This window comes from Canis lupus, chromosome 19 (assembly GCF_048164855.1).
Source record: "Canis lupus baileyi chromosome 19, mCanLup2.hap1, whole genome shotgun sequence".
Lineage (NCBI taxonomy): Eukaryota > Metazoa > Chordata > Mammalia > Carnivora > Canidae > Canis > Canis lupus.
In genome coordinates this window covers 51,974,661-51,999,471 of record NC_132856.1, presented here as the reverse complement: position 1 = coordinate 51,999,471, position 24,811 = coordinate 51,974,661, and the positions used below count along the sequence as shown (strand labels likewise).

General features: G+C 53.0%; 3 protein-coding genes and 1 long non-coding RNA gene across 10 annotated transcripts in view; 2 read left to right on the top strand and 2 right to left on the bottom strand.

Moving 5' to 3' along the window:
• Positions 1-13,061, top strand: part of CARM1 (coactivator associated arginine methyltransferase 1) — a 44,561-nt gene extending 31,500 nt beyond the window's left edge. For 2 of the 4 annotated variants that reach the window (XM_072787230.1, XM_072787233.1), the window contains exons 6-16: positions 436-613; positions 2,717-2,807; positions 2,991-3,072; positions 6,791-6,876; positions 7,070-7,159; positions 7,622-7,759; positions 7,859-7,948; positions 8,036-8,148; positions 8,235-8,312; positions 8,548-8,616; positions 8,776-10,018. In XM_072787230.1, coding sequence (XP_072643331.1) covers positions 436-613; positions 2,717-2,807; positions 2,991-3,072; positions 6,791-6,876; positions 7,070-7,159; positions 7,622-7,759; positions 7,859-7,948; positions 8,036-8,148; positions 8,235-8,312; positions 8,548-8,616; positions 8,776-8,918 — 1,158 coding nt within the window. In that variant the 3' untranslated portion in view covers positions 8,919-10,018. Of the gene's footprint in view, positions 1-435; positions 614-2,716; positions 2,808-2,990; positions 3,073-6,790; positions 6,877-7,069; positions 7,160-7,621; positions 7,760-7,858; positions 7,949-8,035; positions 8,149-8,234; positions 8,313-8,547; positions 8,617-8,775; positions 10,019-12,447 lie in introns of those variants that run through there. The other 2 variants (XM_072787232.1, XM_072787231.1) reach the window with 2 other exon arrangements.
• Positions 10,010-14,676, bottom strand: YIPF2 (Yip1 domain family member 2). 2 transcript variants are annotated; one of them, XM_072787234.1, is made up of 10 exons: positions 14,444-14,676; positions 14,227-14,287; positions 13,738-13,892; positions 13,563-13,643; positions 12,572-12,659; positions 11,214-11,330; positions 10,956-11,122; positions 10,696-10,878; positions 10,492-10,633; positions 10,010-10,416 (listed from the first exon to the last, which is right to left on the bottom strand). In XM_072787234.1, the coding sequence occupies exons 2-10, from the start codon at positions 14,255-14,257 to the stop codon at positions 10,406-10,408; spliced, it is 975 nt and encodes a 324-aa protein (XP_072643335.1). In that variant the 5' UTR covers positions 14,258-14,287; positions 14,444-14,676; the 3' UTR covers positions 10,010-10,405. The 2 variants fall into 2 exon arrangements, with proteins under 2 accessions (XP_072643335.1, XP_072643336.1); XM_072787235.1 differs by having other exon boundaries at positions 10,492-10,619; positions 14,444-14,655.
• On the top strand, positions 13,742-15,655 carry TIMM29 (translocase of inner mitochondrial membrane 29). Its single transcript, XM_072787236.1, has 3 exons — positions 13,742-13,918; positions 14,424-14,772; positions 14,849-15,655. Exons 2-3 carry the CDS (start codon positions 14,679-14,681, stop codon positions 15,535-15,537), a joined length of 783 nt encoding a protein of 260 aa, XP_072643337.1. The 5' UTR covers positions 13,742-13,918; positions 14,424-14,678; the 3' UTR covers positions 15,538-15,655.
• Positions 15,656-16,251: 596 nt separating this feature from the next.
• The window catches only part of LOC140610797 (uncharacterized), a 55,704-nt gene continuing 47,144 nt past the window's right edge, over positions 16,252-24,811 (bottom strand). For 2 of the 3 annotated variants that reach the window (XR_012012306.1, XR_012012308.1), the window contains exon 4: positions 16,252-16,656. This is a non-coding gene — a long non-coding RNA (uncharacterized lncRNA). Of the gene's footprint in view, positions 16,657-20,773; positions 22,383-24,811 lie in introns of those variants that run through there. The other variant, XR_012012307.1, reaches the window with a different exon arrangement.

The following is a 24,811-nucleotide window of genomic DNA, read 5'->3' as shown; positions in this document are numbered from 1 at the left end:
TGCCATTAACCTTCGAGGTCATTGCGATGCAAACACCTGCTGCGCCGAATCCCTTATACACGTGTCCCCTCTCTCGCATGCGGTTATATCTGTAGGACACATTCTTAGCACTGGAATCGCTGGGTTGGAGGGTGTGTCCCAGTTTAGCTTTGGTGGCTGTAGCAGAGCCCACTCAGCCTGTCTATTCCTATCAGTCGTTGTCCTCGAAGGGTAGAGGTGACACCAGGGGACCGGGAGCTGCCGCAGGAGAGGCTCTGAGAGGGCTGGGGCTGGTAATGGCCATGGTTAGGATGCCAGCGGGGGAGGCGAGGGGCAGGTTTGGTGGCGGTGGGTGGGTGGCAGCCCTCCCCTGAGAGGAGGGGCCTGGGGACCACCCAAGGTGTGGCTGGGTGCAGGGGTCCCCGTGACGCCTCTGGAACCCCCACCCACCTGCAGGTCTTGGTGAAGAGTAACAACCTCACTGAGCGCATCGTGGTCATCCCCGGGAAGGTGGAGGAAGTCTCGCTCCCTGAGCAGGTGGACATCATCATTTCCGAGCCTATGGGCTACATGCTCTTCAACGAGCGCATGCTCGAGAGCTACCTCCACGCCAAGAAGTACCTGAGGCCCGGGGGTGAGTGTCCCTGCTGGCGCGGGCGGCTGCCACGTGGGGGTCCCCTCGCAGAGCCCCTGGCTGCTGCCCAGTCGGTCTGATTGTGGTTCTGTCCCTTGCTAGCCTGGGGGGCTGGGGGCATCTGGGCCTTTACCCCCAAGCCCCCACCCCGCCCCAGCTGGCTGCGGCCTCGAGACTACTGGGCCAGACATGCACCTACCCTGCCCAGCCAGAGTATGGAGGGGGTTCCCCGCATGCCCCCCGAGAGCCTCCGGGCCGCCTCTGCCATCCTACGCCCTGGGGTCGTGGGGATAGTGTCTAGCTGGGAATGGGGGTTGTGGTAGGGCGGAAGGTATTCTGTGGTGGCCACTTGCCCGAGGAGTCGGCCTTTTGTCTTCATTCCTGGCACAACAGGCCTCATCCTAGACAGGCCCTGAGTGCCTCCGAGCCAGAGAGACGAAGGAGGGAGTTCGTGTGTGCATGAGAGTGGGCTGGGGTTCTCGAGGGTCGGGGAGCGACCATCTGTGTTGTGAACGTGTGCCCTTCTGTGGCCTCCTGTGCGTGTCACTGTGCCTGCCTACCCACGTACCTGGGTCATTGACTGTTCAGATCTAATCTGTGTCCCTGGGGGTCTGTGCACGAGGGCCCGGAACATCTGCTGGTAGGTCCATTTCCGTGCTTGGGTCTGGGTTTGTATCTGTGTCTCAAGTATTTCCGTACTAGCAAGGGGTCATGCGTGCATGTGGCACAGGAGGACCCTGGCCAGGGCAGCAGCCATGGGGCAGAACATGCAAAACTGGGGCCCTGGCACGCCCCATGGGGGCCAGGGGACGGGCAGCTCTGTGGGGAAGCACCCATTTCGGTCCCCTGGCCTCCCTGGATCTGGGCTGCGGGCGCTGGCCTCCGGCTCGCTCCTGGAGGGAGGATGTGGCCACCACTTCCCACGGCTGGGGCCTGTGTCGCAGGTGTGAGTGTGGGAAGCCAGGCTGCCTTGGGGGTTGGCCTGGATCTGCTCCCCTTCCGTCCTGCGGGTAGGCTAGGCTGCCGGGGGTGCGCCCCAGCAGGGTGGGCTCCTCATTCTAGGACATGAGCACAGATGGGAGCCAAGCCCTGGCGCGCGGTCAGGCCGCCTGCCCCCAGTTTGCCCCCAGCCTGCCCCCAGCCTGCGTGTGTGTCTTCCTTCCATCTCCAGATGCTCTTTGGGGGATCGAAGGGACTCGTGTCCCTGGCCAGATACCTGTAGGTGCCTTCAGAGCAGGAGCCCTTTCCCTTGGGCTCGGCCTGGAGGGGTGGCTTCTGAGCCTGGGTTGGTCTCCCCCTCCCCCATCCCAGTGGCTTCAGCTGAGCCTTCTAGCTGGAAGAGAAGGCAGGTTCCTGCCTCAGGCCCCCCTCCTGCATAGAAGGGGGGGAGGCCCACATCTGGAGACCAGGTGACCTGGGGCCCTGGACTACCCGAAGTGGGTGGGGCCTCGTGAGCCGTGCTCTCTCTGCCACTGGCTCAGACTCATCAACCTGTTGAGTCACACAGACAGAGGACCCTGCCCCCTGCCCCTTCCCACTTCAGACCAGTTGCCGCACCAGGGCAGCCAAGTGGCCCACCCTGTTGGCCAGAGCGTGGGATTCAGCTAAACCCCCACCCAGCCTCTGGCCTCATGTGAGGCCCTGACAGTGTAGCCAAGGGCTCACCTTCCCTCTGTTCAGAGAGCTTTGCTTCACTTTCCCTGGCTGCACATCTGTCCATGGACAGTGGCACCTGAGAGACTCCGCCTGGCTGACTGATCAGGGACCCAGAGGCCTGGCTGCACCCCAGGCACCACGTACTTACCCCTGAGGCTTTGGCAGGTGCGTTCCACCTCCCAGCCCTAGTAATGGACCAGAGGGACAGGCCTTCCTGCGTCCCTGGCTGGCTGTCCAAGTTTAATGAGTCAGTGCATGTCAAGTGTTCATCTTGGCCGGTGGCAGAGAAGGTGCTCGATGCCTCTGTGTTGCACGAATGCACAAAGGAATGAAAGAGAAGCTGGGAAATCCCAGGCTTGGGGGTCCTGGGGCCACTTGGAAGCTCTGCCAGGCCCTTTGGGATGTTCCACCCTGACGCCAGCACCCCTCCCTGCCCCCTACTCCCAGGAAACATGTTCCCCACCATTGGTGACGTCCATCTTGCACCCTTCACGGATGAACAGCTCTACATGGAGCAGTTCACCAAGGCCAACTTCTGGTGAGTGTGACCTGGGTGTCCTGCCTTCTCAGGGACAGCCCGCTTCTCTTTTTCTCCTCATCCTCAGTAGGACCTGAAAGACTTGGGCTGGATGAGGGCCAGCTGGGAGAAAAGGCAGCCTGCTCCACCTGTCTCTCCTGCTGTGCTGGTGACCTTGCTGTGGGGGATGGGGGCTTTCTGCAGGTACCAGCCATCCTTCCATGGAGTGGACCTGTCAGCCCTCCGAGGCGCTGCGGTGGACGAGTATTTCCGGCAGCCTGTGGTGGTGAGTGGGGCACCCAAGGCACTATTGCAGTTAGCACTGGGCGTGGCCCTCCTCTGGGGTGACAAGACAGGGGCATGGTCTTTCCTGTCAGGCCTCGTGCGAGCTGCGCAGCCCTAGGAAAGCCGCTGCCCCTCTGAGTTCTTGCTTTTGCCGCTACGCAGAACTTTGACACAGGGATGTTGGGAATAAAGTGGCAGTGCACGTGGAGCGCTTTAATGCTCACTAAGCATGCAGTACATGCAAGCTGCTGGGAGACTGTGGGTGAACTGGTTTTGATTGATTTTAACTGAGATTTTTTTGAACTGATATAGACCCATGGTTCAAAAATCAAAAAAATATAAAACTGAAAAGCCTAAAGGCAAACAGTATTCTTGGTTCTCTTCTCAGGAGTTTTATATCTAAATGTGCATATACAAATATATAGATATATAAACACACAAATACATACATATGTATATAACCTTCTTTTCCTCAAAATATAGCATAATCAACATACTATTTTGACTTTTTATGATCAGAGTACATATATTTTATGATTTCATTTCTTTGAAATTTGTTGACAGTTGCTTTATGACCACTTACGTGATCTCTTTTGGTTAATGTTGTTGTGTACTTGAGAAGAATGTGTATTTATCACTTGTTAAGTACAATGTTATATTGTTAATTAAGTCATGTTAGTTAATGATGTTGGTCAAATTTTGTCTACTGATGTTTTGGGGAGGGTGAGGGGAGGGATTTTCTGCTTTTTCCTCTCACTGATCGTGGATTTCCCATTCCTGAGTTTTTGCTTTATATTTTTTGGCACTATGTTATTAGGTGCAGGCAGGTTTAGGATGATTGTATCTTCCTCTTGGAGCGATCCTTTTGTCATTATAAAGTGTTCCTTCCTTTCTCTCAAGTAGTACCAGTTGCCCTAAAGCCCCCCTCTCTTTTTTTTCTGATAATAGTTCAGCTAGTCTGGCTTTCTTTTGGTTAATCTTTAAACAATATGTATTTTTCCATCTTTCTACTTTCAACTTTTCTGTATCCTTATTAAGGTTTGTTTCATGTAAGCAGCATTATTTGGGATTGGTTTTTTAACCAGAGTGATGTTTTTTGTCTTTCAACGACAACATGGAGACCATTTTACATTTGATGTAATTACTGGTCTTCATGGGTAGAAATTTATCTTTTTTCTATTTATTCTGAATGTTGGTTCTGTTAAACTGTTTTGCTGTCTCTTGTTTTAATAAGGTATGTATTGTTTTCCCCCACTTGATGTTTTTCACTAATTTTGGGTAGACCCTTGGGTACCGACTCTTTAAACACTACCTCTGCCCCATTCTCTTTCTCCTTCTAGGACGTTTTTACTATGTCTCAGATGATTCTTACACTGTTTTCTGCATTTTTCATCTTTTTTTTTTCCTAATTGCTTCATTTTCATATTTCCTACTGATCCATCTTCTAGTTCGAGTCTTTGCTATTTAAGTTGATTTTCTAAATCTTCAGTCCTAGGATCTCATTCTGCTTATTTTTTCAGTCTCTGAAATGCATTTTTTCTACCTTTTTTTTCATACATACTGTAAGTTTCTGGCTACTTTTATTATCTAGATAAGTGTTAGTGTATTTTTCTTTTTGTTTCCTCTCTTAGATGGAGGCTCTGGGTGATGTTTTTCCTCCCAAGGATTTTTTTTTTTTTTCTTGGCAATTAGCCATATAGATAGATTACCTTGGTCCTATCAGACATTTGACATATCTAGAGGCTGCTTTTCAGACTGGACTTTGCTGGTCTATTTCTTGGCTTCCTTGTAAGGCAGTGGTTTTCAAACATTTTGGTCTCAGGTGACCTGTTTCTATTCTTAAAAATGGAGGATCCCAAAGAGCTTTTGTTAGTGTTTTAGCTGTTGATATACTGTCAATATCTCTTGGTATTAAAAATGAATAACCAAGCCACTGGGTGGTTCAGTGGTTTAGTGTCTGCCTTTGGCTCAGGGCGTGATCCTGGGATCCTGGGATTGAGTCCCACATCAGGCTCCCCAGAGCGAGCCTGCTTTTCCCTCTCCCTCTGTCTCTGCCTCACTTGTGTCTCTCATGAATAAATAAATCTTAAAAAAAAAAAGAAGAAACTCAAGGTGGGGTACCTGGGTGGCTCAGTCAGTTGAGTGTCTGACTCGCAATCTCACCTTGGGTTTTGATCTCACCTTGGGTTTTGATCTCAGGGTCATGAGTTCAAGCCCTGCATTGGGCTCCACGTTGGATGTGGAGTCTACTTAAACATTAAGCCCAAGAAATTAAAAATATATTTATTTTAAAATAAAATAACAATAAGTCCATTACATGTTAACATATTTTTACGAAAAAAACTTTTCCAAAACTTTACAGTGGGAACAGTTGGCATTTTTAACTTACGAATCTTTTTAACGTCTGGCTTATTTGGAGACAGTTGGATTCTGCTTCTGTGTTTAATTGGCTTTGGTATCACAGGTGAGTGAATCAAAGAAAACAGACAGCATCTTAGTTTTATCATGAAAATAGTTTTGGCATTGGGGCACCTGGGTGGCTCAGTGGTTGAGAATCTGCCTGTGGCTCAGGTTGCGATCCTGGGGCCCTGGGATCAAGTCCCACATCAGGCTCCCTGCAGGGAGCCTTTCTACCTTTCTCTCTGTGTCTCATGAATAAATAAATACTAAAAAAGAAAAAAAATCCTTTTGGCCTTGAGAGTGCTCTGCAAGGGACAACATTTTGAGAACCGCTGCTTTAGGGCCTCGCCTTCAGTGGTCTCAGTGCAAGCCTGGTGGGAGCCTCGCGGTGCTCCTCGTCCCAGCCTCCCAGCACCAGTACACAGCTGAACCTTTCCTTAGTTTTTCAGTGTCTTATCAATGGCTTTCTGCTTGATTTCTTTGCCTCTAGGCCCCACTCCACATGCAGCTCAGGAATTGGCAGATGCCAGATGCCAGGTGCATGTAGAACATCCACCTCATGTTTCTGCATTTTCCTTTTGTTTCATTTCTTGACCTCTTGAATCCTAGCTGCCTTGATAACCCCAAACCCCCATTTTGCTTTCCTCATCCAGGGAGGCCGTCAGAAGGTCCTGCCCCAAGGGGAGAGGCACAGGCGAAAAAACATCTCCCTTCTCTCTAGGATCTTGGCTCCCAAAGCTGTGGCTGCTGTTGTTACCCTTCAGTACTTTCCAACTAGGCTTTTTTTTTCCTTTGTATTTTATTCAGCTCATAGTTCTTCACAGGACCGTTGTTGGTCTGGTACAAAGCCTCCGTCATAGCTGGGTGTGGACGTCAGCACAGCTCTCCGACTTGCGTTTTAACTTCACAGTTTATCTCAGAGATCCTTCCCCCATCTGTTCATAAAGAGCCTCTTCGTTCTTTCTTGGTCTTTTATGGGTGGGACATTGGTGGTTTAATTAGATGGTGTCCAGAGTATGTCTACTCTGGACAGTCTGATCACGTGTGTGAGCTTGTATATGTACATGTGTGTCTGTAGGTTAACCTCCCAGAAGGGGAACTGCCAAGTTCCTAATGCATGTGAATCGCTATTCGGAGAGCCGGCACTACTGGCCCTCCATGGTGGCGAACCACTTCGGCCTCCCCCAGCATGTCTGAGAATGGCAAATTGGTTGTAGCCGAATGGCCTAGAGGCCTTGGCCAGCCGGAGAGGGGCAGAGCTCTCCCCTTCACAGCTGGCCTCAGTGCCTGAAGCCAAGTCACACTGTGGTCTCTCCCAGGACACATTTGACATCCGGATCCTGATGGCCAAGTCTGTCAAGTACACAGTGAACTTCTTAGAAGCCAAAGAAGGAGATTTGCACAGGTACCAGCACCTGTGCCCCTCCTCCCGAGCCTGGCTCCTGCTGGAGTCTGGGGCCAGCACAGCCTCCCACAGGCATTCTGCCCCAGGGTGGGGGGGCAGGCAGGGGCCCCAAAACCCCTCTCCCAGCCACCCCACTTCTCTCCTGGCAGTCCCGATTTGGTTTCCCCAGCAATCACCACCCTTTGCCTTCCAGGATAGAAATCCCATTCAAATTCCACATGCTGCATTCCGGGCTCGTTCACGGTCTGGCTTTCTGGTTCGATGTCGCCTTCATCGGCTCCATGTGAGTGCAGCGGGGTGCAGAGCATGCTGCGCTCTCCACCTGCCCGGGTCCGACTTCCCTGTGGCTGTGACCCCTGGGCCTGGCGGGCTCAGAAGCCTGGTTGCGGGCTGGGGAGACAGGATAGGCCCTCTAGGCTCCCTATCCCCTCCAAAAGAGCAGGGACAGCTCACCTTTGAGCCAGAGACTATTGTGGGGGAGGGGGTGTCCACCCTGTTCTCAGTGACTGTCCTTCATGGGACCTGGTCTGTCTCTTGGCCCCGAGGTCAGGGTGAGTGGGCCCCCTCGTGGCTGTGGATCTGTGTATGTGTGCGCATATAGGTGCACAAGCACGTGCCTGGGACACCCGGGCAGCCAGCCGGTCTTAGCTCCAGGGCCCCAGGGGACCCATCAGAGATGCCTGGGGGGAGCTCAAGAGGTGGTGGCTCCAGCCTGGTTAAGCGTGTGCCTGTCCTTGCTTGGCAGAATGACAGTGTGGCTCTCCACGGCCCCGACGGAGCCCCTGACCCACTGGTACCAGGTCCGGTGCCTGTTCCAGTCACCACTGTTCGCCAAGGCCGGGGACACGCTCTCAGGGACATGTCTGCTTATTGCCAACAAAAGGTGTGAGCTGCTGCTTGGGCGCCGGGGAAGGCGGGGTGGGGTGGGGGGGGGGCATCCACCCAGCCAGCTCATGGCTGTCCTCCCCTGCCCTCTCTGCAGACAGAGCTATGACATCAGTATTGTGGCCCAGGTAGACCAGACAGGCTCCAAATCCAGTAACCTCCTGGATCTGAAAAACCCCTTCTTCAGGTAGGACGGGCTGGCAGCCCGCAGGCGGGGTGCCCCTCCCCGGCCGGCAGCCTCTCAGCCCCGACCCCTGGCCTGTCTGTGCTGCAGATACACCGGCACGACGCCCTCGCCCCCACCCGGCTCCCACTACACGTCCCCCTCCGAGAACATGTGGAACACGGGCAGCACCTACAACCTCAGCAGCGGGATGGCCGTGGCGGGTGAGCGGCCCGTGTGGGCCAGGCAGGGGCGGTGCTGGGGCGCTGGCCACCACCTCCCAGCCCCTGACCTCTACGTCTCTGCACAGGGATGCCGACCGCCTACGACCTGAGCAGTGTTATCGCCGGCGGCTCCAGCGTGGGCCACAACAACCTGATTCCTTTAGGTGAGCGTCTCCAGGGGCTCTGGGGGTGGCAGGGCTTGGGCTTTCCGCGCCACAGTTGTCACTACCACCTCCTCTTTCTGGGGGCGCCTGGCGGAGGCCCCCCGACTCCGTTCCTCTCTGCCTCACTCTGCAGCCGCTGCGCCCACCCTCCCCACACCCTAGTGATGAGAGTGTGGGCCGGGCTGGGGGCGGTGACGCCGTCTCCCTTCCTTCCTCCCTCCCTCTTGCTGCGCAGCCAACACGGGGATTGTCAATCACACCCACTCCCGGATGGGCTCCATAATGAGCACGGGGATTGTCCAAGGTAACGGTGGGCGGGGGAGCGGGGTCCCGCGGGTGTGAGAGCGCGGACCCCCGGGTGCCCGCCTGCCCTCTCGCCTGCGCTCTCTCTCTCTGACTCTGCCGCGGGTCTGGGCGGGCGAGGGGGCGGAGCTGGCCCCTCAGCGCCCGTGCACCCCCACAGGGTCCTCCGGCGCCCAGGGCAGCAGCGGCGGCGGCTCCAGCGCCCACTACGCAGTCAACAGCCAGTTCACCATGGGCGGCCCTGCCATCTCCATGGCCTCCCCCATGTCCATCCCGACCAACACCATGCACTATGGGAGCTAGGCCCCGCCGGCGTGGAACAGACTGACAGCACCAGGAAACCAAATGAAGACCCTGCCCACCCCCCCCTGCCTGGGCGGCTTTCACCCCTGTACCGGAGAAGCCCAAACACCCGGTCACGGCCCTCTTTGCTATGGGAACTTGGACACTTTTTTACACAACATTGCCGCCGCCGCCCCCACTCCACCGCCCACCCACATCTTGGCCCTGAGCGTGTGTCGCTGCCATATTTTACACAAGATCATGTCGTGGGAGCCCTGTTTCCCCCTCCTGCCCTCCACCCTGACCTGGGTTTGACATCTTCTATAACAGGCGTGTCTGGGCCTGACAGCTGTGGGCCTGGCGGGGAGTTGGGGGGGATGGGGGGAGCAGCTGCCACCCCACCCGGTCCCTTGGCGCCTGTCCCCCCCTTTGCCTGTCTCCAATGGGAAGGCAGTCCTGACTGGGCGGGGCCTCCCCTTCAACTACCAGGCCTTGGTCACAATGGGCGTGACATGCTGCTTTTTTTAATTTTATTTTTTTACGAGAAGAACCAGTGTCAATCCACAGACCCTCTGAGAAACCAGGCCGGCCGGGCCGAGCCAGCAGCCCCTCTCCCCAACTCAGAGGCTCAGTGGTGAGGGGCAGCCCTGCCGAGTCTTCGGGACAGGGGTGGGGCCAGGCCTCTGGAGACCCGAGGCCCCTGCCCACCAAAGGGTTCACCTCACACTTGAATGTACAACCCACCCCGGCTGTCGGGAAGGCCCTCCGTCCTCGGCCCCTGCCTCTTGCTGCTGTCCTGTCCCTGAGCCCCTGCAGGTCCCCTCCCCCACCCCTGCCAAGAGTTCGAACAGGTGGCCCCGTGGGCCCCGGGCCTGGAGGGAAGGGTCACTGTCAGCCGCTCGGGGCAGACACGAGAAACCTCAAGGATCGATCGTGGAAGGCGTCCTTTTTCCTTGTAGCTCACATTAGGCCTGTGTGTTTCCCTCAATATTTGTAGACGCTCCAGTCCCTAATACTATGATGGCATTTCGGTCCCTCCCCAGCCTGGGAAGGGGCCTTGCAGGGACCTCCGCCCCCTCCCCCCCAAAACAAAACAAATAAACAAGGAAATGTATGTTTCAGCACAGGCAATTTTCTTCTACTTCTGCTCCCCCCGTTTCTAACACCTTCAAACTCGGATGCGGTGGAGCTCAGGCTAGGCCCTGGGACCAGCTCACCAGGCACCCAGGAAGGGCAGGCACAGTTGAGGCCGGGGTGGCCCCCCTCTGCTCTCCCAACTGTCCCATTGGGGAAAGCAGAAGGTTGGGCAGGGAGCCCGAGGGCGATGCCACACCAGGAGCTTCCTGCTGCCCCTTTCCCGCCTTTATATAAATTCTCGGAATCACCTTTGCATAGAAAATAAAAGTGTTTGCTTTGTAAGAAAAGTCTGGAAAGTAGCAGAGTGATCTTGAGGTGTCAGGGGAGCCTTCAGCCATCGTCTGAGGAGCAGGGCAGGCATAGGTGTCCCCTCATGTTGGGCCTGAAAGAGAGAGACTCCTGGGAGCAGCCCTGGGACTCCTCGAGACGGGGAGGAAAGGCAGGAGCAGCCCCTTACCCATAGGCTCGGCCGCCCTAAGTGGCCTTAGGCCTCGACGTGGGTGGCAGCAAGAGGTTCGCAGGCAGAGACGTGGCCTGGGCCGGCAGTGCCAGGTGCTCCAGAGGCAGGGGCTGGAAGAAATAAAACTGGACCGAGGCCCCTGGAGTCAGTGTTGGTGGGGGGTCAGCACCCGCCCCCCGCCCCGGCCGTGACCGTCTGTACCTTACAGCCCACGGCCAGGAGGGCATGGAGCAGCACGACAGTTGAGAGCAGCACCGCAGCCACCAATCTGGTGTCCTCTCGGACAACAGGCCAGAGGGTAAACACCAGGCTGGCGGCTGACAGCACCAGGGCCATGACCCCAAAGAGCCACTGCAGCCAGGGGACCGGAATGAGCCACAGGACCTGGGGGCGACATGGGCAGCTGCCTACCAGGCCTTCCCCATGATGCCTGGTGCCCTCCACCCCTGGGCCGCACTTACCACGGTGGGGATGAAGACAAAGAGGGAGTAGCCGTAGATGCACACGGTCTCCAGGAAGGTGTAAGGCCCCATGCGCTCCCGGACACCCTTCCGCCACCGCAGGAAGCCCCACAGCGCCAACGGCACCAGCCAAACATAGCAGTAGATGGTGACGCCAGCCACAGTCACTGTGGAGCGCGGGGCAAGGCAGGCAGTCACCCTTGGGGCTCTGTGCACTCCCAGCCCCGGCAGGTGCCAGGCCTAGCCCACTTCACTCACCCTTGTGGAACTGGGGGCTGTAGTGGATCGAGGGGTCCCTCCTCTGGGCCAGCACCAGCGTCAGATTGCCAGTGATGGCCAAGACGAAAGCCAGCGTGGCACAGATCCAGAAGGGGCCTGTGGGCAGGGCAGGGTGTGGGAAGGGGCCCAGGGTTCCCCGAACAGGAGACTTGTCCCATCTCAACTGTGCTGGGACCCCAGCTGCTTTCTAGGCTCGGGGCTACCTGCACACCACCCCCCGTCACTGATGACCTGGGCTGGCTGATCCCAGAGCTGGCCCTCAGTCCCTCAGCTTTCCTGACTTTTCTATCGCCTTTGCTGTAGCTGATCGCTTCCTTCTTCTGGAAACACTCCCCATGTGCTTTTAGGACTTCATGCTCCTGCTTCTGGCATGTCACATTCCTGGCTATTCCCCAACCTTTGGGACTCCCTAACCCCTTCAATAACGGGGACCCAGCCAGGGCCGGTCTTCAGCCATCCTCTCTGTGTTCACCCCTTGCACCATCTTGTCCCGCCTCAGGGGTTTAGGTCACCTCCAGGCTGATGACTCCCAAATGTCTCAAATTTGGTCTGTGCCATGAACCACTGGCTTTATAGTCAGCATTTCCACGTCACATTTAGGTCTCTCCAACTCCAGCCTGCCCAGCCTTTCCAGTTGGTAAATGACAGTCCCATCCTTCTAGCAGTCCCGATGGAAATCCAGGAGCCACCCTTGCCTCTCTCCTCCCGCCCGACCTCAGGCGTGTCAGGGTGTCAGGAAGTCCCGTCGGCTCTGCCATGAGATCTCTTTCACAGTCCAACCACTGCTCTCCACCTGGGGCTGGGCCCATCATCCCACACCTGTACCATGGTGGCGGGCACTGCCTCTCTGGTCTCCTGGCATCTGCCCCTGCCCCCCCCGCCCCCCATGGCCAGAGGAAGCCTCAGAGTCCTTAACTAAGACCCCTTCTCACTGAGACGGACAAAATCTGCACAGTCTCTCCTGTCACCTCTACGACCTCATGCAGCTCACTGCTCCAATGACAATACTGCTCCACCACTGGACCTGTGCCCCCTTCTGGAATGTTCTTCCCCTATGTCTCCTCACCTTCATCCCTAACAAGGCCCATTCTTGCATCCTCCTCAGAGATGTCCTGTCTCAACCATGCAAAATGGCAACTCCCATCCTCTAAACTGTTTGCTTTTTTTCTGAGCCCCATTGCCCTCAGCAGCCTCTATATATCTGTCTCCCCAGATGGAATGCGTGCTTCCTGCCCTCTGGGAGTGCCCCTACTTTCTTCTCAGCTGGAATCCATGGGCTGGCACTCGGTCCACATGTGCTGAATGAATTATCGAGCTGAACGTACACCACCACTCACCATACAGGTCTGGCCGATTCCGCAGATGGTGCCGTACAAAGTTGTGGCCAGGCCGGGGCAGCAGTGAGCCTCTGATTCGGTCCAGGACCTGGGGACAAGGTGGGGCCCAGAATGGGAGCCTGCACAGGGCCAACACACACATCCCTCCACCAAAGAAAGAGGAAAGGGCTAAGCTCCTGCCTTTAGGGGCTCCTTCCCTGCTGAGCTCCCATCTCCTTGCCTGAAAAAGCTTGGATGTTCCCTGAGTTTTTGATGCCCCTTTCCCTGGCCAGCCCCAATACCCTAGCGCGCTACTGCTCTCAAGGACTCTTCCGGGTTGGTCATCTTTCTCCTTGCTTCTCCCTTCTCTTAGCTTGGCTGCCCTGAACAGCCTGTTATGTTGTGACATGCCTGGCATGCCCTGAGGTGGGGAACAGTCAAATCCTGGGCATCCTCCTGCCTACCTCTCTTTCCACTATATTCCTTGTTCTGCACCCCAGGTTTAAGGCCTGGGGTCTCTGAGCCACCTTCCTAATTCAATTCATTCCTCTCCTGCTCTAAGCCCTTCTGTGGCTCCCCAGCACCCTCACGATGAAACTCAAACTAGCACAGCGTACGAGGCCTTTGTGGTCTGGGTTCTGCCTGCCTGTCCCCCACCTCAATCTCCAACCAGATCAAGTGACAGGTAGCTCGTGACACCTTCTCTCACCTTTGGCCCTCTGCATCTGCTGTTCCCTGCACCTGCCATACGTGCTTCCCTTCACGTCTCTGCACATTCCTCACCTCCTCCAGGAGGCCCTTCTCTAACCTGCGTGACTATATGCAACTGTGTTCCCACGAGCCCATCACACCATAATCCTGACAGCGCACCACAGTCCACCAGCCCGTGTAGGGGCCCGTGTCCTACCGCCTGGGCATCACCAGCATTCTGGTGTCTAGGAAGGGCTCAGTGAACAGTGGCTGGACCCCCGTGTGACCGCAGGCCCCATCCCACCAGCTTCCCGGACCTGACCTGGGATGTGTCCACGTCAAAGAAGCTCTGATAGTAGCTAAAGGTCCAGAATCCGGGCTGCTGCTTCTCCTCCTGCAGGAGCTGCAGGGATGGCATGGGCTTTCAGCGGCTGCCCTTCCCGCCTGGGCGGAGCGCGGGGGCAGGGCTGGGTGCAGGCAGGGCCTGAGGCTCTCACCGCAGTCTTGTCACTCTCCTCAGCCTCCTCAGATCCGTAGATACCACCCGAGTCCACCTCCACCGCCACGTGCCCCTGTGGGGCCAGCTGACCGCGGCCACTCGTGGTGGCCGCATCTGGGGTCTCCGCCAGCAGACTAGAAGCTTCCTCGAACTCTATGGAGAAGGAATACGGGACAAAGGCATGTTTTGGGAGTCAAGACAATTTGGTTTGGCCCACTGCTCGGCTGGGGGACAACACTCCACCTGGGGCTACCTAAGGGCCCAGCTTCCTAAGTTTTGGGGAGTTGTAAGGTGTGTCCCCCCGCCCCACAAGGGCCCACCACTTAAGGCTGGTTCCGGGATGGGGTCAGGTCTGGGACCGAGGCTCAGGCTGGGAGCGGGGTTCGGTCAGGGTCGGGGCTTCAGGCCGGCTGTCGGCGGGCACCCGGGTGGGAGGGTCCGGGCGGCGGAGGGAGTAGGAGCTCGGGCCAGGTCGCCGCCCACTCACCGTGGAAGGCCAGCTCGTCGGCCGCTGCCATGGTCGCTCAGGGGCGTCACCGCATCCCGCTCTGAGGACAGAGGCCAATGACGCCCGCCCCCAACCACACTCGGTGCCCCTCCCCCCAGGTCCATCCCTCAGCCCGGAGCCCAGCCAGGCCGCTAGGGCACCGAGCGGGGGGTGAACTCGCCGCCCCCGCCCCACAGGTGCACCCCGCCCCCCTCACCTGAGGCTCCCTCAGCCGGCGTGGCCCAGGCTCTCTGCGCCTGCGCGGCCCGCCTCCCGGCCTCCGCCGGCCGCGCTCCGACCCGACAGCAACATCCGGCAGCGGTCCGAGTTCCGTCTTGTTCCGATGGGAAGCCACTTCCGGCACCGTCGACGCTGGCGCAGGAGGCCCCCGGGCCTTTTACTTCGCACACGAGGCGTTTCGCTTCGGAAAACGGACTCTGAGCCGGAAGAGAATGGCGACGGCCGCTCTGAAGAGATTGTGGTCCCGAAACCGTGAAGGATCTGGTGGCCCGGCGGCCGCGAAGCCGGGCGTGTGGGCGCGGCTGGGTGAGTAGCGGCGGGCGGCGGCGGGAGGGTGGCCACGGCGGCCTGCTCTCACCTGTGTGTTCCGCTTCTCCCTCAGGCGCCTGGGCCCGCGTGCTGCTCCGAGACTACGCCGAGGCTTGCGGGGACGCGGCGGCGGCGGCGCGGGCCCGGCCCTGGCGGGCGGCCGTGTACGCGGGGCTGCTGGGGGGCGCGGCGGCCTGCTGCGCGCTGGCGCCCAGCGAGGCGGCCTTCGAGGAGGCGCTGCTCGACGCGTCGGGCATCCTCCTGCTGCTGGCCCCCGCCACGCGCAACCGCGCCTCCGAGGACTGTGTGCAGCGGCTGCTCTGGCTGCGGGGGCGCGGCCGCCTCCGCCACGTGAACCTGGGCCTCTGCGCGCTCGTGTACGAGGCGCCCGTCGACGCCCAGGCCAGCCTCTACCAGGCTCGCTGCCGCTACCTGCAGCCCCGTTGGGCCGACTTCCCGGACCGGATCCTGGACGTGGGCTTCGTGGGCCGCTGGTGGGTGCTGGCCGCCCGGATGCGCGACTGCGACATCAACGACGAGGAGTTCCAGCACCTGCCGGCCCATCTGCGCGTCGTCGGACCCCATCAGCTGCATTCTGAGACGAACGAGCGCCTCTTCGACGAGAAGTACAAGCCCGTCGTGCTCACAGACGATCAGGTTGACCAGGCGCTGTGGGAAGAGCAGGTGTTGCAGAAGGAGAAGAAGGACAAACTCGCCCTGAGCCAGGCCGACTCCCTGGTGCGGTCGGAGGTCCCCAGATGAAACCCAGGCCTGGATCCGGAAGGGCGCGGAGCGCTGGCTGACCGTCCACCCGGGATGGCATCCGCTGTGTTTTAGCCTCAGATCCAGAGTGACTTAAATAAATTATGTGCACAGTGTTCTTTCCCTGGGTTTTCACAACCTTTCCGGCCTCTCTCCCGCTCATCTGGTTCCTTGTTAGTTGAAGCTGATTCAGAGTTAGCTTGGTCTAGGCCTAACCTCGGGTCAAGGAGTTGGGGGAGAGCAAAGCGACAAGACCAGGTAATGTTTATCACTGCCAGAGTTAATAATGAGCCTTATACATATATATATAAGCCTTTTTTACTGAGCTTCCCAGTCCCTCCACCGAGGTACCACATTTGTCAGGTGACTCCAAAGCTCTCCTAATACCATTCAGATTTTCACTTTATTTTTATTTTTTTAAAAAAAGAGTTTATTTTATGAGAGAGAGAGGCAGAGGCTCCCTGTGGTGAACCGGATGCAGGATTCGATCACAGAACCCCAAGATCACCACCTGAGCCAAAGGCAGACACTCAACCACTGAGCCATCCAGGTGCCCCCAGATTTTCACTTTAAATTTGGAATTGCAATGTTTATCTTCTTTCATTTTCATGAGTAGCATTTTTAATTATTTCAAAATAAAGTTAAAAAGCAGTTTCAGAAGAAAGTGGAAAAATAACCCAAAGACATTCTGTGTATCCTTCACCCAGTTTACCCCAAATGGTAATGTTTTACAATAAACTACAGCAAACTAGGAGATTGCCAGTGGTATGACTATAGATTTTACAGGGAATCTTTCTGCAAAAACCTTTCCCCCCCACATATGACAGTGATATCAAACTGATTTGGAAGGATAAAGCATTTTTTTAAAAAATCTGGAATTAACTATGGAATCACAGATTATTATTTCAGTCACCCTGGAAACCCAGAATACTATTGAATGGAATAGGTTAGTCTACAGAGCTGGTATTTAGGTTGTGATAACCCTACTTTAAAAATGGATAGAGGAATGAGATTACCTCCGTGAACCTAGGTGACCCATGGCTGGCTCAGTGGGAAGAGCAAGACTGACTCTTGATCTTGGGGTCATGAGTTCAAGTTCCATATTGGGTATAGAGATTACTAAAAAGAAAAGTAAAAAAACCCCCATGAGATGAAGCAACCATCTTTGCTGTGACGTTTGAGTTCATGTATTTTGTCATTCAGTTTTGGTACTCAGACTTTCCATTGTGGGTATGCTGGACACATGGTGATTTTTATATCCTTATTTTTGGGACAGGGGAGCATCTTGTAAATCAACATCTTCATTACAATGGAAAAAGTGATGTTCAAAAAGCTGATTTTTCCAAGGCTGTGGCAGAGCTATGATTCAAATGGTAACTCCCAACCCTGTGCCTTAATCCTCAAACTTGGGGTACTGTATTGGATCCTAGCAACATCTTGCCAGGAATTATTAAATGCTGCTATCATTAGCCATAAATAAAACTTGAATACTGAAATAAGTGAATATAGAAATGAAACGTAATGGGAACAAAAAGCAAATGATACTAAACTATGGTCCTATACTGTTACCTGCCAAAGGCTCTGGGCCTAAATCCGGATGTTTTTGTTCAAGACAGATATTAACCAACTTCAGGGAAAGCTTTAAGACACATCAGCATCAAAGTGAGACTTGTTCTTCACCGTGATCAGTGAGAGCTGCACTTGCTCACTGCTTGTGTTGGTTATTAAATGCCTCTTCTAACATTCAGCCAGAGTGTGTTCTGTGCAGTCCCCCTACAGCTGTGAGGAGTTGTTGGCAACAAACTAAACAGCTCTCAGTGTTCTAGGGATTTAGGGGCTTAGTGTAGGCCTAAAGTCTATGTGGTTTTGTCTTTGGTTGCAAGATTGGCTTTTCCCAGTGGAGTCTTACCATATTTTTGCTTCCCTCTCTAGTACCTCTTGCCTTCTGAGTTGTAAAGCTCATGGACTGGAACTGGTAGATGGAACAAGGACTGGGTGTTGGGGTGTACACAGGCTCCCAAAGGATGGTCTTGTTCGCTGCTGAACTCCCAACACCCTCTAGTGCTCAGTCCAGTATGGGCCCCAGCAAATGCTGAGAGAGTTAAATGGGATGATGCCTGTGTTCATTGTGGGCAGAAGCTTGTCTGGTCCTGCTGGGGAGAGGGAAACAGTGCAGGACTGGCTCCTCATCCTTTGGTCAGCCCAGAAGAGATCCCCCAGGCTTCACCCAGTACCAGAAACAGCAAGGTGGACAAACTTTCTCTTCATAAGGGCATTAGGGTCTGGGGAAGAAGTGGGACTTAAAAATAGAGTTTGGGTCTCAGCTTTCACACCAGCTTTGTGATTGACCTGGGCCGGAACAATTAGGTAAGAAAGAGAAAAGCCATCCAAATTGGAAAGGAGGAAGTAAAACTTACTATATGCAGATGACATAGAAAACGCTAAAGACCCCATCAAAAAAACCCTGACAGAGGGCAGCCCGGGTGGCTCAGTGGTTTAGCACCTGCCTTCAGCCCAGGGCGTGATCCTGGAGACCTGGGATCGAGTTCCGCGTCAGGCTCCCTGCGTGGAGCCTGCTTCTCCCTCTGCCTGTGTCTCTCTGCCTCTCTCTCTCTATCTCATGAATGAATGAATAACATCTTTTAAAAAAAAAAAAACTGACAGAACGAATGAATTCGGGGGTGCCTGGGTGGCTCGGTAAGTTAAGCATCTGCTTTTGGCTCCAGTCATGATCCCTTTCCCTCTGCCCCCACCCTGTGTTCGTTCTCTTTCTCTCTCTCAAATCAATAACATATTTTTTCAATTTTTTTTTAATTTTTACTTATTTATGATAGTCACACACAGAGAGAGAGAGAGAGAGGCAGAGACACAGGCAGAGGGAGAAGCAGGCTCCATGTACCGGGAACCCGATTTGGGACTCGATCCTGGGTCTCCAGGATCGCGCCCCGGGCCAAAGGCAGGCGCCAAACCGCTGCGCCACCCAGGGATCCCAATAACATATATATTTTTAAAGATTTATTTATTCATTCAGAGCGAGAGAGAGAGAGGCAGAGACACAGGCAGAGGGAGAAGCAGGCTCCATGCAGGAAGCCCGATGTGGGACTCGATCCCGGATCTCCAGGATCACACCCCCGGCTGCAGGCGGCGCTAAACCGCTGCACCACCAGGGCTACCCTCAAATAAATAACATCTTTGAAAAAAATCCAAGTGAATTCAGTAAAGTTGAAGGATAAAAAATACTCAAAAGTGTTGCATATATATATGCTAATAACTAACAAATTCAGAAAACAATCTCATTTATAATTACATCAAAACACCACCTAGGAATAAATTTAACCAAGGAGATGAAAGACCTGTATGCTGAAAATTACAAGACAAAGACAAAAACAAAAACAAAAAAAAAAAAAACCATAAAAAACCAAAGACATAAATGTAAAGATACTCAGGGCTCATGGATGGGGAGAATATTGTTCAAATGTCCACACTACCCCAATCTACAACCCTACCAAAATTCCAGTGGCATTTCATAGAACTAGAAAAAAATCCTAAAATTTGTAGAGAACCACAGAAGACCTTAAACAGTCAAAGCAATCTCAAGAACAAAGCTGGAGGCATCAGGCTTCCTGAGAACAGTGTAGTTGGTATCAGTATCAAACAGACATGCAGCTCAGTGGAACAGAATAAAAAGCCCAGAAATAAATCCATGCATATATGGGTAATTAATTTACAACAAAGGAGCCAAGAACATACTAGGGGTAGGGGAAAGTCTTCGATAAATAGTGTTGGAAAAACTGGACAGCCACGCGCAAAAGAATGCAACTGGGCCACTATTGTGCACCACACACATGAAGTAACTCAAAATAGATTAAAGAACCTAAGATCTGAAACCATAAAACTCACAGAGGAAAACAAGCAGTAAGCTCGACATTGGTCTTAGTGATGATTTTTTGGATTTGGCATCAAGGGCACCGGCAACAAAAGCAAAAATAAATAAATGGAATGACAGCAAACTAAAAAGCTGCACAGCAAAGGAAACCAACAAAATGAAAAGGCAACCTAGCAAACGGGAGAAAATATTTCTAAATCATATTTTATATATATATATGGATATACATATATCCAAAATATATAAAGAACTCATACAATTCAATCAGGAAAAAATCTGATTTAAAAATGGGCATCCAGGGATCCCTGGGTGGCGCAGCGGTTTGGCGCCTGCCTTTGGCCCAGGGCCTAATCCTGGAGACCCGGGATCGAGTCCCGTGTCGGGCTCCCTGGGTGGAGCCTGCTTCTCCCTCTGCCTGTGTCTCTGCCTCTCTCTCTCTCTCTCTCTCTCTCTCTCTCACTGTGTGCCTATCATAAATAAATAAAAATTAAAAATAAATAAAAATAAATAAAAATAAATAAAAATGGGCATCCAGGGGCACCTGGGTGGCTCAGCGGTTGGGCGTCTGCCTCTGGCTCAGGGCATGATTCTGGAGACCCAGGATCGAGTCCCACATCAGGCTCCTCGCAGGGAGCCTGCTTCTCCCTCTGCCTATGTCTCTGCCTCTCTCTCTCTGTCTCTCATGAATAAATTTAAAAAAATGGGCATCCAGACATCTAGATGGCCAACAGACACATGAAAAGATGTTCCACATCACTCATCGTCAGAGAAATGCAAATCAAAACCACAAAACCACAATGAGATATCACCTCACACCTGTCAGGATGGCTAGTATCAAAAAGACAAGAAATAACAAATGTTGGCCAGGACATGGAGAAGAGGGAACCCTCACATACTGTTGGGACTGTAAAGTAGTGCAGCCACTGTGGAAAATAGGATGGAGTTTCCTCAAAAAATTAAAAATAGAACTAACATATTATCTAGGGGCATCTGGGTAGCTCAGTTGGGTTGAACCTCTGACTGCTGATTTCGGTCAGGTCATGATCTCAGAGTCCTAGGATGGGAGCCCTGAGTCACGCTCCCTGCTCAGCAGGCAATCTGCTTGTCTCCCTCTCCCTCTGTCCCCCCACCCCCAATGCTTGGTCTTTCTCTGAAATAAACCTTAAAAAAAAAAAAAAAAAAAGGAACTACCTTATGATCCAGCAAATCTGCCCCTGGATATTTATCTGAATTAAAAACTTACTCAAAAAGGTATCTGCACCCCCATGTTCACTGAAGCATTATTTACAATAGCCAAGATATGGAAACATCAGTTGATCATCAGTTGATGAATGGATAAAGAAAATGTGGTGAAATGTGAAAATTTTATTACTGAGCCATAGAAAATAAGACAGTCTTGTCATTTGTGACAACACGGATGGTCCCCTGAAGGCATTATGCTATGTGAAACAAAGACAAATGCCAAATGATCTCACTTATATGTGGAATCTAAAAAAAGCCAGAAAAGCAAAGAAAAAACAAACGAACAAAAAAATGAGCTCACGGATACATAGTAGGACTGGTAATTGCCAGAGAATGGGGGCAGGGTGGGCAAAATGGGTGAAGGGGTCAAAAGGTACAAACTTTGAGTTCTAAAATGAGTAGGTCATGGGGATGTAAGATACAGCACGGTGACTATAGTCAATGATATGGTATATATATATATTTTTAGAGATTTTATTTTATTTATTCATGAGAGACACAGAGAGAGAGAGAGAGAGAGAGGCAGAGACACAGGGCCTCTCATTCCCTGACACTCCCTGCTCAGCGGGGAGCCTGCTTCTCTGCCTTTCTCTGTGATTGCTTTCGCTCTCTGGTAAATAAATAAAATCTTAGGGATGCCTGGGTGGATCAGCAGTTGAGCATCTGCCTTCAGCTCATGGCTTGATCCTGGGGTCCAGGGATCAAGTCCTGCATCCAGCTCCCTGTGAGGATCCTGATTCTCCCTCTGCCTATGTCTCGGCCTCTCTCTGTGTGTCTCTCATGAATAAGTAAAATCTTTAAAATAAATGAACAAATAGATAAATAAAATCTTTTGAAAGAAATAGAATTTGAATCACACTTACGGGCTTTGTGACTAACCGAGGACAGGTGGAGTGATTTCAGACCTCAGGTTCCTTATCTGTAAATGGGAACGATTCTGTCCAGGATTGTGAGAAATATCAAAACCACAAGAAAGCACTTGGTACCCAGCATGCATTTGCATTCCACAATGTGTGTGTCTGCCTGGGTAAGATCCTAGCTCTGAATCCGTGCCCCCCGCCCCCGACCCTGTCACCCCAGGGGCTGCTGCTCCCCAGCCTTGCCCATAGCCCAGGCGGACCTAGCACCCGGCCCAGGGCTGCCCCTGGGGAGTGCTCAGTAAACAGACGAGCGGCAGAGCCTGGAACTTATCTCTCAGAGCCAAAAGACACTGGAATTCAGGAGGAACATTTTCCAGTTTTCCCTTTTTCTTAAAATTTATTCTTAATGGGCTTTAATTATTTCAGCTTTCCCAGCTAGTCCAGGGCTTGGCTGAAGTCCTCTGAGCAGGTTGTTGTAATCAGGGCGTCCGGCAGAGGGCACCAGAGGTTTGGCTCAGAAGCGGCTCCTGGCCTCCCCACAGTGGGAAGGGCACAGCCACCCCTTGCTTTTGTTTGGAGAGGCGGTGGGTGGCGAAGGTAGTGCAGTCAGCACACATCCTTTTTTCAGAGCACACACTGCTCTTTAGAGATGGTAGATGGGTAGTAGCTGAAGTCAGGGCTGTAGGGAGGGACCACATTGCTCGAACCTGCACCCACCTTGTCAGCAAGAGGCCTGGTCCTCTCCTTGAGACTTCGTGGGGTGCGGGGGATGGGCAGTGACACCCGCTTCGCCCTGGGACCTTGTCCAGTTCCCTAGTTTCCTGGGAATTGTACTGAGGCATCCAACGCAGTAGGACCTGGATTAGGGTATGGCAAGCGAGGTGCCTATGGCATAGGCTTTAAGGAGGACTCCCTCTCTAGTCCAGTAAGTGCAGCATCTACCCAAATTCTGTGCTCCAGGGGCCTCATGACTCACTTTAGTCCAGGCTTTGGAGCAAGCTCAGCTGTAATCACCTGAGTGTGCATAGTGGGCTCTTCTAGACTTGCTCTACCCTGACGCCAGGGGCTCTAAAAGTGACCACGGGTAGAAGGGCATGAACAGGCATCTTTCTTTTTTTTTAAGATTTATTTATTTATGAGAGAGATAGTGTGTGTGTGTGTGTGTGTGTGTGTGCGTGTGCACGTGCACACACACAAGCAGAGGGGAGGGGCAGAAAGAGAGGGAGAAGCAGGCTGGCTGTTGAGCAGAGAGCCCAGGACCCTGGGATCATGACCCGAGCAGAAGGCAGACACTTAGCCCACTGAGCCACCTAGGCATCCCAAGCGTGTGGCTTCTTACAAACTCTCAGCCAATCACTCTCTTCCAAATTTGGTCACATGAGAGGTACCAATTTGGGAGACACCTGAGTGGAGAGGCAGCACCAATAGGACATCAAGGTTTTAGAACAGCTAACAAAGCTCTAAAACTCTTTTGTCTGGAAAATTCCAAACACATAAGTATGTTTGAGCCTCTATACATATTCATCACCCAACACAACAGTTAAGATTTTGCCACCTTTGGGTCAGGAGTCCTTTCTTAATTTTCTCTTTGGTAGAGTGCTTTATTTTTAATTTTTATTTATTTATTTGACACAGAGAAAGAGAGAAAGAGCACAAGCAGGGGGAGCAGGAGAGGGAGAAGCAGGCTCCGTGCTAAGCAGAGAGCCTGATGTGGGGCTTGATCCCAGGACCATGGGCTCATGACCTGAGCCAAAGGCAGATGCTTACGGTGCTTACTCAACTGAGCCACCCAGACAAACCTTGCTAGAGTTTGTTTGTTTATTTATAAGATTATTTATTTATTCATAAGATACACACACACAGAGGCAGAGAGACACAGGCAGAGGGAGAAGCAGGCTTCATGCAAAGAGCCCAAGGTGGGACTTGATCCCGGGACTCCGGGATCACTCCCTGAGCCAAAGGCAGATGCTCACCCGCTGAGCCACCCAGGTGTCCCCTGCTAGAGTATTTTAAAGTAAATCCCAGACATCACATCAATTCACCCCTATAACTACAGTGTGAATTTTTTATACAGTGACAACATGCTTGTCATGCTGAACAAAATCCACAGTAATTCTCTGGAATCATCTGAAGCCAGTCCATGATCCTATTTCTCTGACAGTCTCAACGTGTCTTCTTAAATTTGGATCTGTTTGAATCTAGCACCAAACAAGGTCTGCACATTGTATTTAGTTGTTTTAACTTCCTTTTAACCTAGAGAAGTCTCCCCACCCCCATACTCTGGCCTGTAGCAGAAATGGGTTTAGCCATTGTGAGCTGTATCCCACATATGGATCTGTCAGCTGGTTGTGCCATTCAACTGTTCCTTTGTCCCTACAGTTCCTGCAAACCAGCTCTCAACTCAGGATGCACAGTGGGTCCACCTGGGGAGTATGACCTAACCAGGCCAGTGAAGTCACTGTCCAGGGCAGGGTCCTAGGCAACCACACTTTTGAAATCTCCCCAGGTGATGCCATTAAACAGTCAAGTCACCAAACCACTGCTCCCAGAGCTTCCAGCATGCCCAAGTGGGTGCTCTGGCTTACTACTGCATCCCATTGGGACACATGCCAGGACTGGCTGTCCAGGCTGGGCCCCCCACTGTCAGATTTCCTTTCTGCCTTTCATCTATTTTTTTAAAAGATTTTATTTGTTTATTCATCAGAGAAACAGAGAGGCAGACACAGACACAGAGGGAGAAGCAGGCTCCTTTCAGGAAGCCGGATGCAGGACTTGATCCTAGGACCCCAGGATCACACCCTGAACAGAGAACAGACACTTAACTGCTGAGCCATCCAGGCATCTCTCTCTCTCTCTCTCTCTCTTTTTTTATTAAGTAGGCTCCATGCCCGGGGCCCAACGCGGGGCTCGAACTCATGACCCAGACATGAAGACCTGAGCCAAGATCGAATTGGATGCGTAACTGACCAAGCCACCCAGGTGCCCCAAAGGATTTTAAAAATATATTTATATAAAAAATATATATTTAAGTCATCTCTACACCCAATGTGGGGCTCAAACTCACAACCCTGAGATAATAGGGAGCACGCTCTACCGACCGAGCCAGCCAGGTGCCTCTCATCTAAGGATTTTTGCTCAATGCCTGAATCAATGATGTCACCAGGGGCCTCGAAATGCTGCCCAATACTTTTGTGTGTGTGTGTTTTTAAAGATTTATTTATTTATTCATAGAGAGAGAGGGAGAGAGGCAGAGACACAGGCAGAGGGAGAAGCAGGCTCCATGCAG